The 12430-nt window shown below is 45.5% G+C and overlaps 1 protein-coding gene across 1 annotated transcript in view; it reads right to left on the bottom strand.

The window, feature by feature from the left end:
- Positions 1-5620: 5620 nt before the first annotated feature.
- The window catches only part of LOC125292800 (ephrin type-B receptor 1-B), a 123325-nt gene continuing 116515 nt past the window's right edge, over positions 5621-12430 (bottom strand). Inside the window, exons 12-14 of the mRNA XM_048240243.1 lie at positions 10553-10746; positions 10028-10183; positions 5621-8293 (exon numbers count right to left, since the gene is read on the bottom strand). Of these exons, the coding sequence (XP_048096200.1) occupies positions 8185-8293; positions 10028-10183; positions 10553-10746 (459 nt within the window). The 3' untranslated portion in view covers positions 5621-8184. The remainder of the gene's footprint in view (positions 8294-10027; positions 10184-10552; positions 10747-12430) is intronic.

The raw sequence follows: 12430 nt of genomic DNA, 5'->3' as shown, positions 1-12430 counted from the left end.
CTGGCACTGCAGGAGGGATGCCAGAATCTGTCATGCAGGTCTCTTTGGCTGTTTTTTAATCCATTTTCCCACTGAATGACAAATGACAGGCTCCTGTGTGCCAGCCAACACCACCACCACCACCACTTTCCCCTGGGGGAAGCCAGAATGGTGGGACCAAATGCCACCCCGTCATCTTACACTGGCGCTAAATTACCATACGTCCCTGCAGGTGCCCATGTCTCCCATGAAACGATTATTCCTACCTCGCCAAAGATTGCTTTGGGTAATTATATGTATCGTAATTAAATTTAATGAACTCCACAGAGAACCCAGATCTGATTCAACGTAGAGTTTAGAGGGTTTTATTCCCTCCCTCCCACACACACACACACACACACACACAGTCTTGAAGAGAAGTCACCTCTCTGTCCGCCATTATAGGTGAGGTAATTTAAATTCCACACAAGTCACACAGGTTCAAATTGAGTGAATGAGAGGCAAAAACTACTTTCATTCCATTAAGAGACTCAAAAAAGCACTCCATAGACTTGGTACCAAGCATAAGTGTATCATAGGGTGAAAATGATATTACGCTGCCACCAAAACAAGATTCTCACGCTGATGAATCCTTTACAAGGACACAGGAAAATATACATTTACTGTCACACAGTATCACTTGACACACCAAGTGGGAGGGAATAATAAAACACACAAACAAACAAACAAACAAACAAACACTACAAACCTGGGCCATGTGAAAGGGTCGCCTATGAGCAATGTAGGGTTTATTAAAGGGAAAGAAAATTATACATAATTATTTTTTTTTTCACACAGAGTTCTGAGATTGCTGTTCCTTAGCTGTGTTGATTAAATATGCCACAGCATGAAGCAGACAATGCATTTTAAAACTGTTGTGGGTATACAACAGCGCGCACGCACACACACACACACACACACACACATACACACACACACACACACACACACACACACACACACGCCACTTGGACATAATGAATCCAAATACACTTATTGCAGCAGATCCTCGTTCATCCTCGTTCATCTTCTGAAGTCTGAACCCCTCCTCAGACCATCCCATATAACTATTTATGTCCCCTTAATGGTGTATCAACAAGGTCTTTGCTTGGCATTCACACAGATTCTTACTGCACGACCATAGAAGGACAATTGCCTACCATGTTTTCAAACAAGTAATTTCAGTGCATGTCCATATTCTATTGTTATACCACTTGTATTATTGAGCTGTTTGTTCTATAAGGAGATTATAACAGGGAAATTAGAGTTGTTGTTTTTTCAGCTTCATTCTGATCAAAGTATGTTGTAAAATTTTAAGCGGATTCAAACATAGCATTTCAGCACATCCCTCATCACACATTAAAGTTAGTTGCCAAACCTTAGCACATGTATTTTAAAGTGCTTAGTTTGAGTAGGAGTAGCCTACTAGTAGTACCTGTAAAATGTCTTTGCTTTTTCTTACATTTCAATAAACCATCACTGTTGGCGGAGGATAAAAATAAAGTGTTGCAATACACATATCATGCTGGGGAACTATCCTTATCTGCAGGAGATTGTGTTGTGAATATTTATTGCAGTGATCTCTTAATGGCATGTCATGAATACATGCAGTACACTGACATCTCTAATTTTAATATTCCATCTCTCATTTACTCTGTGCCTACAGATGCGCTCTCAAGTGATGCATTCCTCCTCATGCTTTGTGCATACATTTCCTCTACTTTAATTACATCAATTAAGATAACATATCAATTAAAACAAAAGCTTTTGGAAAGTGAATCACGGGGAGAATTGCCCCTATAAATAGCTATTAAAAATGGATAATTGACAATTACAGCACTTGTGGGGGCGCAATTAAGCTATCACTGTGACCTTGCTGTGGTCTTTTCCATTAAGATCCTCTTTCCTGAGTAATGGTGTGTCATATGGAATAAAACAGGTAATCCAGCCAGCTAATAAAATCAAGGCGCGACAGAGGCAAACCTAGCCCTGCAATTGGATGTTTTTTGGGAGTCAGGTTGCTGTGGGAGGCTGGGGAGAGACACATGCATGATGAGAGATAAACAACGTTAGCTTTAAATATGTTTGTCATGTACCAACATAGACTCTATATTCAGTTTCAGAACAAAAGGTGTGCAGAAATAAAAGAAAACTCTTGCAGCAGCTGTAACTTTTTTGGAGAAACTCTAGAAAAGCTGCACATTTGCTGGCAGTTCTTAGCCAGTCATGTCGCGAGCTCTATTGATATTGAGGCGGGTATTCCTGTGTGTCAATTATGGTCCAGTCAGCCATTAAAGGGAGAGCTGTGAAAGTCAGCCATCTTGCCACGGCTTGCACGTCAGCTCATTACCTCTCGTCATTATACTCTAATGCTCTCTCCTCCGAGAGGGACACACACACACACACGCTGCCAGGACAGAACAGTCGCAGACACTCTAATCCAGTGGTCCCCAAAGTACGGCCCGCGGGCCGGATACGGCCCCCCAAAACATGTCCGTAGTATATAGCATCCGGCCCGCACGGGAGTACAACATCGTCAAACTAAAACCTCCGCAATTTCCCCCATTTATACTTTGGGGCAGCCGTGGCCTACTGGTTAGCACTTCGGACCTGTAACCGGAGGGTTGCCGGTTCGAACCCCGACCAGTAGGCATGGCTGAAGTGCCCTTGAGCAAGGCACCTAACCCCTTACTGCTCCCCGAGCGCCGCTGTTGATGCAGGCAGCTCACTGCGCCGGGATTAGTGTGTGCTTCACCTCACTGTGTGTACACTGTGTGCTGTGTGTGTTTCACTAATTCACAGATTGGGATAAATGCAGAGACCAAATTTCCCTCACGGGATCAAAAAAGTATATATACTTATACTTATACATTCATTCTCTATGGCGAGTCTTCACAGTACACATGTAATACTCATTTTGTCCACCGGTGGTTGTTTTGGCGCTGTTTTGCGTTTGCCATCAAACACTGTAAGAGGCCTATGCTGACTGCATCAGTGCTCAAAGTATTTTAAAAGTTTATCAATTAATTGTTAATAACTAACTAACTTCTATTCAAGTCATATTTCTGGGACTTTCTGGGATAATTATTTCTATTTTTTATTCACTCATTCAAATGTTCATACAAAGAGTTCACAAAGTTCTCATCAGGTGACTGAAAGTTAGAATGGTGGTCATTTCAGACCACTTCAGCACTTCATAAAATTCTCATAGTTTGAGAACTTTAAATTATTTGTAGGATATTCACAATTTGAGCTGTGTATGCAAAGACACAGAATTCAGAGTTCACACATTTTTTAATAAAATATACTTTTGGGACTCCCTGCTAATACTTTTGGGAATGCAAACGTTTTTTTTTATTAGTATTATTTAATTTTGCAATAGCCTATGATTAAATGTAATAGAATATTCAACTAAGGTAGACTGCTGTTGTTCACAGCACTAAGCTATTTGATATAGAACTACTCCAAGTCTCTGGCCCTCTCTTGGAGCCAGGCATAGTGAGCTGGCCCTCGGAAGAAAAAGTTTGGGGACCACTGCTCTAATCCAAGTCAGACACTTACCAGAGCCCAATGCTGTAGCAAAGGGGGAGAAGGGAAAGTATAGTATACAGTATGTGTTGTGTGTGTGTGTGTGTGTGTGTGTGTTTGGGAAGCGGGGAGAGGGTTGGAGTTAGTGGAGTGATGGTTAGACTTCTTAATATCCGTCGGTTTGTCTAAATATTGTCAATTTTCAGCACGCTGCCTTTTGAGTGATTTCCTTCCAAAAGTTCATATGCATTCAAAGTGACAGGTAATTTATTTAGAGCTGATGGCTTTGAAGCGCCGAGCTGCACTGCACCACTCCGCTCTGCGCCGCTCGACTCCCTCTCACCGCGCCGCTGTCTGACGACGGCCGCTGATGACTCGTGAGACGACAGGTGCTTATTCCACCCAGAGCGGCGCCGGCGCCAGCGGCAGCAGCAGGCATTACTGTACCGGCCGTTTTTATTCACTCCACTGACAACCCTGCTACATTATTAATCCACATCCTTCGAGCAAACGCCAAATAGCTCCCACTTCCACACCAACCACCACAACAACAAGAAGAAAGAGAAGGTGAGCGAGAGAGAGACAGGAGAAGAAAAGGAGAAAGTAATCGCTGTAAGAAGTTATATATCACGACAGGGGTGAAAGCTCTCCGAGTTTTTCCAAGGGATTTTATTGAGTGCATGTTTTTTTTTTAATACAATATTTCTCAGAAAGTTACAGATACAAACTCTGACATACTCATCACAATAAACAAGTGTAACTATACAGAAAGACACAAAGTGGGGGTTGGGCTGAGTTGGGGTAGACTGGGTGGGGGTGTTCTGGTTCTTCATTTGGTAGGTATTGTACAGTGAGTTTGTCCATGCCATGCTTTAAGTGTCTACTTCCTCTCTCTCTTTCTCTACTTCTCTCAATCTTTCTCTCCCTCTCTCAGTGATTTTTCTGTGACTAAAAATAGTATATTCCAATGTCTGGAACACACAAGAAATACACTTACATACACTCACACACTAGAGGTTCAGATTAGCATGTTAGCTTGATGTCTGTATTGCTCCACAGACAATGATCTGACACACTGCAGGGCCTAAAGTGAGGGACCCCCACCCTCAGATCTCACCGTCTGATGTCATCCTGCAAAGGCCAGTGTGCTTCAGGCATAGATGGGTGAAAATTAGAGCGGAATCAATATGGTCCATTACCCCATAGTGAGATAAATGGCCTGAGTAGGCTACTGAAAGAACTCCCTGTTACACCGCAAAAAGTGGCAGAAGAAAACAGAAGAGGAGAAAATGGACAGATCCATGATATTATCAGGGAAGAAGAAAAATGGAGGATCCCGTTTGATGCAGTAATGACAATCTCGCCATGCGCACCCCAAAAAATCATATGTACCTACACGTTTAAATATAAATTATACATTTTATGTTTTTCATTAAGCTGTCATATCAGCTGCTCCTTCCCCGCCCTAACAACCCATTCACACAAAATGCACGCCATGAATCAGCTCGCTTGGGGTTTGACGGTCACCCCCGACTGCTAGTTTTGTGTGAACTTGTTTGAAGTCGTTCCCTGTAGGGTCAGTCAGAACCGACCGGAACAGTCCTTTGGGTCCTGGACGGCCTTGTGTGAGAGTGCTCCCCGAGACGTGTCACTCACTCATTGTGTCAGATGCTCATTAAAATCTGGGGGTTGAGCAGACAGCCAGGAAAACCCACTGGGTCTGTCAGTTCTTCCATTCACACCCTCCTCTCATCTTCTTTGTTCTCTCTATTCCTCCCTCCCTCCCTCCCTTCTCTCTCTCCCTTGTCCCTCGCTCTGCGTCTGTGCTGACAGTTCTCAGCCCTCTCGCTCTTCATTACAACACAGGCTCTTCCATCTGTGTGTGTGTGTGTGTGTATCTGGGGGGATGGTAGAACATCCGTCACTCATGGCTGGTGTGTCACATGTGTGAAGGGGTGGGGGTGAGAGGGAGATGCAGCAGGTAGCAAAGACCACCACCCCCACACACCACTCCACTCCCTCATGCACTTGCTCCCATCCCCAACCACCACCCCCACCACCACCACCACTGCCCCACCACCTCCACCTCTCAACCAGGGAAGGGCTGGCCATTCTTTAGCTGCGCTAATGCAGGCGGAGATATAGAGACAGCTTGGCTACGCCGACACCACTGAATGAATGATCTGGATCTCTTCCAGTGCCACAGGTGAGGGTGAAAACACTCAATAATCTACTAATGGCCTGTCATCAGTCTCTCGCCTCGGGGCACAAAGGTGGACATCTCCATCTTACACCCCCAGGAGCGTGGAAAAAAAAAACTGGAAAAATATTAATAGAAAACAGCAAAAACTGTTGGCACAGAAATTGAAGGTGGAGGACGTGTAGGTTGGCTAAAGGAATGAGTAGGCTGCTGTGTGAGGATATCAAAAAACCACACCCACCCATAGTGCTTGTTAACACATCCTTAGCACTCTCTTCCTCTATCTTTTTACTTCTCTCACAATCGCAAACATTCTCCCTGAGTCCCATTAACTCCTAGACAACTTCAGCGCCTGACACCATCTATTACAGAGGGATATATATAGTATTTGGATGATGGACCCAAGTGAGCACAGTGAATTTAAGACCTCTCATTCCCTTTGACACGGCAAACTAGCTCACCATGGCAACAGTGGGGGAAAGCACTTAGTCACTCCTGTCCCAAGCGACACAACCAGAACGACCAGATTGGACCGGACCAGGCCAGCAGAGAGAGAGAGAGAGAGAGAGAGAGAGAGAGCTCTTTATAACTGCTAAAGTGAGTGCGCTCATTGGGATGGCATTGGGCGTCTGGCAGAGCTATGCCCAGATGTTCCTCTCCTCTCCTCTCGTGCAGACGTTAGTGTGCATGTGTGTGTGTGTGTTTTGTGTTTGTGTTTGCGGCTCCGCTCGGGGCTGTGCTCATCTGAGCCTCTGCATTAGCCAAAACGCGTTCACTATAATGTCACTGGAACTGAGGGTAACCTACCATGACAGGTAATTTTTCTGCATTAAAAAGCAAGGTGTGCACTTCCTGACGCTGAATAACACTGACCATTTTGCTGTTTTAACCCCTTCTCTCCAGTTTAACCAGCATCTGACACCAAAAGATTTTTTTTTTGTAAACATTTTTTTTCCAGACATTTAGTGTTGACCCTGTAGGACGAACATTATTACAGTATATTAACAGTGCAACAACATCAACGTGTAGTTACGTACGTACCAGAGCGTTTGGGGCAGCATTGGCCTGACACTCCCCACTGTTCTCAATACTTCCAAGCACTTCGACATTAAACAAGAGAGAAAGCACTAAAAAGAATACGGTTCTGTACAAGCGAGTGTCAGCCAGCGAAGCACAGCATGAAGAACACCCACAATAAGCACCTAGACAGATATACACCAACTCCAAACCAGGCCAGATCAGGGCCACATCAGGGCCACATCAGAGCCAGATCAGAGTCAGAACAAGGCCAGAGTCACTATCTAGGCAGGGGTCATTAAACATAATCTTTTTTTTCTCCCCTACACAATTCTACAGACTTCTATATCAGCTTTGTACAATGTTGACTAGGAGCCACCACAGTCTGTCCAAGATTTGTCCATGAGTTCTTTCACACTGACTGATGCAAGTCTACAAGGACTTCTGCTTCGTCTCCAGTCGTTGGCTTGCATCTCTAATGTCCATTTTAGTAATCGTAATGTCCATTTTACTCCAGTCAACATGTCTTTGCCCAAAAATGCAAGCAGAGACAGTATGTACATATATATTCATTACATGTCACCTTCAATATGAAGATTTATTTCTGAAGATATATTCATATTTATTCAGAGATATACACACATATTTATATACTGTATATCCCACCCACCCCCTAAAATTGACTAAAATCTGGATGTGGACTTTTGAAGAGTCCTTTGGCAAAGCCCACAATCCTTCGACTAGACAGGTAGTGTAAGAGTGAAAGGGAAAGACTGAAGAGGTATCTGTCTTTTTTTGTACAAATGGACAAACATGAAGCTTTCCTTGTTGCATCATATTTCTTTGATGCTGCCCAAAAAACAACCCATTAAGAGTATCAGGAGCAAATAAAGACTAAAGGGGAGCTCAAAAAATCAGCACTTCCTCTCCTCTCCTCTCTCCTCCTGTCGATGATCAGCCTGCACACATCCCTCCTGGCTGTGGACAACCCTATGGTGTTTGATGCTCCTGGTGTTTGTGTTTTCAGTCTGTCCCTGGCTGGGTTGGGGACAGATGCGAGGCTGGTTGGCCCACTGGCGAGGCTGGCCGGCTGGCTGGCTAGCTGAAAGCACAGCCGCCCCTTGTGTTTGGAGTGTGTGTTTCCAGCGGGTCATCGTCCCATTGAGATGAAAGGGCTCCTCTCCTCTCCTCTCTCTTTCTCTCTCTCCCCCTATCCTCTCCTCTCTCTCTCTCTCTTTCTTCAGGATGTGTGGCGGTTCGGCTCCTCAGATTAAGATGATAGTCTCCACCCTGGCGTGCTCAGGTGAAAGGTCAGGGGTCGCGCGCGGGCGACTCCGGCGGACGCTCCCGGTCCCCATGCCCATTGTCCCCGTCCTCGACCCTGACCCTGTCCCGATGGCGTCGCCGGGTGTCTGCTGTAGTCATGCCAGGGCAGTGGGTGACGGGCTGCCCTGCAGCGTCATGGACTGGATGGTGCTGAGGATCTTCTTCTGGTGGCCGGCCAGCGTAACGCCTATCCTCAGCAGGTCCCTGCAGCAAGGGCAGAGCACAACAACACCATGCACGGCCTGAGCTTAACACATGCATAAAGGTGTATGCACAGGGTGGTGTGTGTGTGTGTGTGTGTGTGTGTGTATGATGCGCTACCCAGTTAATATGGAAATAATGCATAAGCACAATCACATCATGCACAAACAGCTGTAACTTTATGTGCACACACGGCAGAGATTCAACAGAGAAGCGGAAAAAAAAACTCTTTATGCCAAATGGGCCCTTTGATAAACAAGCCCCCCCCCCTTCCCCAGCACCTGGAGCCTGTATTCATGTGCTAATCAACAGAATCAACAGGCATATTCAAACACACCAAACATCCCCAAAAATGAAGGCAATTTTTATTTTTACTGTATTTTTATTGGTGTGAGTGTGTGTGTGTGTGTGTGTGTGTGTGTGTGCGTGTGTGTTTGTTTGTGTGTGTGTGTGTGTGTGAGGAGGGATGTCACAAAGCATCCATAAGAGACTAGAGCAAACACATATTTAATTAACTCTCAGGAGCTCAAGAACGACTAACACTTTTGTTTTTTTCTCCCTCCAAACTGACGATTAAATTCGCACTGCTAGCCTCTATAAACAGATAAGAGGACGTCGGCGGGAAGACCTTGGCGGAGAAGACCTTGGCGGCTAGCCGCCCACTCCCCAACTGACTGAAGCAGGGGCAAGGCGCTTTGGCGCATTAGCACATGAAAGCGCAGAGAGTGTGCGAGTCTGTGTTTGAGCAAAGGATTATAACCTGGCTACTAATTAACAGCGGATCACACATCTTATCAGGCACCATTCTTTGTTCATGCCCGTGTTCGGAACGCATGCATGTGAGTGCATTACATCAAAGGTGGGAAAGACAGAGATAGAGAGAGAGAGAGAGACCAAGAAGTAGGAGACCACAGAGATAGCGAGAGAAAGTGAAAAAGAGAGGAACCATAAGAAGGAAAGCTGGGAGATAAATAGAGAGGAAGAGATAGAGTAAGTGAAAAAAAAAACAGAGACCAGGAGAGGGAAGAGCAGAGAGATGGATAGAGAGAAAAAGTGTGTGAGAGAGGGAGACCAAGAGGGGTGCAGTGTGAGAAAGTAAAATATTGTTCAAATCAGAGAGAGGAAGACAGAGAGAGAGAGAGAAAGAGAGAGGTAATGAGATTTTCACATCTAGGAGTGAAAGTTGAAACATCGTTTAGATGTAGTCAGATCATGGCGAGTGCTGCCTTCTGGAGATAGCCTTTCCAGCACCCCGCTGCCATCTGCTCAGAACAATGTAAGCTGTCTTCAAAGAACCTTCCTTCATGCCCCAACAATTTTCCAAATCTTTACCTTTTTTTCCTTTTTTTTCAATTAATATTCTGCTCTCACTCTGCCACAATCTTTTCCAAACGTGTGAGTCAAGTCAGATAGCTCTGTTACTGAGAAATGCAGAAAACGCAACAATTGAGAGATAGTGGCTACATAGACTGTCACAGAGGGATTCAGCCAAACGTGACACATCATTGTTTTATGTGCTGAGAGCCCCAGGAAGCCTGAGCTTCTAAAATAACAGTGCTGTGTCCAGTGGGTCATTTTCTGGGAGGTGACGTGGGGACAGAGAGAGAGAGAGAGAGAGAGAGAGAGAGAGAGATGGGGGTTCTGATTTCCCCTGACACCAGAACCCCCCCATCTCCCCTATGTGTGTGTGTGTGTGTGTGTGTGTGTGTGTGTGTGTGTGTGAGAGAGGGCGCTCACTCTGAAGTCATCTGTGCCACCAGCTGGAGTGAGGTGAAGCCGGAGTTGAGGAAGTTGTCTCGGTACTGGCTCATCTTGATGGCCGCCAGCCACTCCTCCACCGAGCTGAAGGTGTTGAAGTCCGGCACCGACCTGTCCAGCAGGGGCTGTGAGGGCCTGCAGGAGGGAACAGGCCACCGGCCGACACACACATTACACCACGCAGGGCTTATGACAGACACGCAGCATGAGTGTGTTAATGTGTGTGTGTGTGCGTGTGTGTGTGTGTGTGTGAGAGAGAGAGAGAGAGAGAGAGAGCACATGTCTGGGTATGTGGGTATGTGTGTGTGTGTGTGTGTGTGAATGTGTGTTTGTGTGTATGGATCTGTTTTTTCAGCATTTATCTAATTGCAGTCACCACAGAGGGGCATTTCTTTTTTGCTTCTGCACATATACAGATGCATCTGTTCAGTACTCAAAACATCTACAATGTGTGTGTGTGTGTGTGTGTGTGTGTGTGTGTGTGTGTGTGTGTGTACCACTCACACAGGGGGCATGCTGGCCATTGCCTTCAAGCTGGTGGGGTTGCGGATGAGCTTGTCTAGCGTGTTGACGATGTCGTTGAAGCGCGGCCGGGCGTTGCGGTCCTTCTGCCAGCAGTCCAACATGAGCTGATGCAGGGCGGCAGGGCAGTCCATGGGCGGTGGCAGCCGGTAGTCCTGCTCGATGGCGTTGATCACCTGCCAACAACCATGACAGTCCATTTGGTCCAAGATAAACAATAAACAACGCACAGCTAATGACTCTGAGCTAGCCACAGAGCCTGAAGTTAGCATATAGCAACAGCATGGTGTAGAAAATGGACACATATGTTGTGTCTCAAACCGCATACTTCCATCAGTACATTGCTAGTGTGAACTGAGCGCTTATTTGTATTGTGCCCACTTTTCGATAGATAGATAGATAGATAGATAGATAGAGAGATAGAGAGATAGATAGATAGATAGATACTTTATTGATCCCCAAGGGAAATTCAAGGTCTCAGCAGCATACAGACAACACATACACATTCTTTAACAGCAGAAAAAGTCATTAAAGTATAAAAACACAACTAAGCAATAAGGACAGTAGAAGATAAAGAATATACAAAATATACTAAAATACAAATTATACTAACTAACACTTAATCTAAATCAATTCTAAAAACAGTATCCACATAGTGGTGATTAATCAATCAGAGGCGCTTGCAATGACTGAGGCAGGGACTGAGCCTGTGATTCTCTGTGCATAGTAAGGTAAGGTAAGGTGCTCTGTGTGAGTGAGTGTCATGGTGATGTTAAGTATTTGATGTTAAGATGTTAAGGACTGTCCCAATATCTGCACTATATACTTAAACTAAGCATTTGAAGTGTGCAAGTAGGTGGTTTGAGACAGCCATTCTGTTCTTCCCCAGTTGTCACCTCTGTAAGCCACATCCTCTCCACCATCTCACTCTACTTCCTCTGACTCTTTATCTTAAAATACCTGACCCACACCACCTGAAAGAAGATAGTGCTTTCTCAGCAGGATATCACATCTCTGCTGTCTGCAGAGGTTTGTGTAGTTTGCATGTGATCCAAGCTCATTTCTGTCAGGCCAGCAGGAAGCATAGATTGACAGTGTATATAAATACACAGAGAAATTGTTATAAAATATGGTTTGGAGAACTGATATAGTGAATGGAGCTGGGGGGGCACCAGAGCTCTGTGGATGGATGGCCTCCGTCCAGATTGTTTACAGATGATGATGACCCTCTAGGCCATAGAGCAGCGGAGGACAACACTACTGTGTACGGACACCATCACCCCCACCCTCACCCCACCCCCAGAATCCCCTCTGTGCCAAGGCTGTTCCACCCATTTAACTATCAGTGCCCTCGCTAGCGCTGACACGCTAACCCTGGCTAGCCACGGAGCTGAAGGGCGCGTCTGCTGAAAGCCTGTGCCTATTTTAAGCACGTCGCCCCTTTCCCTTCTCATCTGATCTACTATTGGATAATCCACTCGCTCGTAATTACTTTGCTAAAGCCAGCAGGTACAGTAAAGCATGAAATTGCAAGAATGTGCAGTGTGTGCATCTGTGTGTGAGTGTGTGTGTGTGTGTGTTCACCTAAGATTTCTAAGATTTATGAGATAGTTTATTAGCAGTGCAGGGAATAGACCTTTCTATCTTCTCTCTTTCTACACATGTGTCTGTTTCTTCCTCCTTCCTCTCTTTCTCTCTCTCTGTCTCTCTGTATGTTTTCAAGGCAGAGACACAAAGGCCACAGAGTCTACCACTATAGGGGCCGATAACTCATGTGCTAACTGCCTGCTGGTTTTTCGCGGGATTGGCAGCGTGAGCGGTCGCCGTGGAAACGCGAGGGCTCTGAAGGCCCTTGCCATT

Source organism: Alosa alosa, chromosome 1 (assembly GCF_017589495.1).
Source record: "Alosa alosa isolate M-15738 ecotype Scorff River chromosome 1, AALO_Geno_1.1, whole genome shotgun sequence".
In the NCBI taxonomy this organism is placed as follows: Eukaryota; Metazoa; Chordata; class Actinopteri; order Clupeiformes; family Clupeidae; genus Alosa; species Alosa alosa.
Note: the sequence above shows the minus strand (reverse complement) of the source record. Positions and strands in the feature narration are given on the sequence as shown.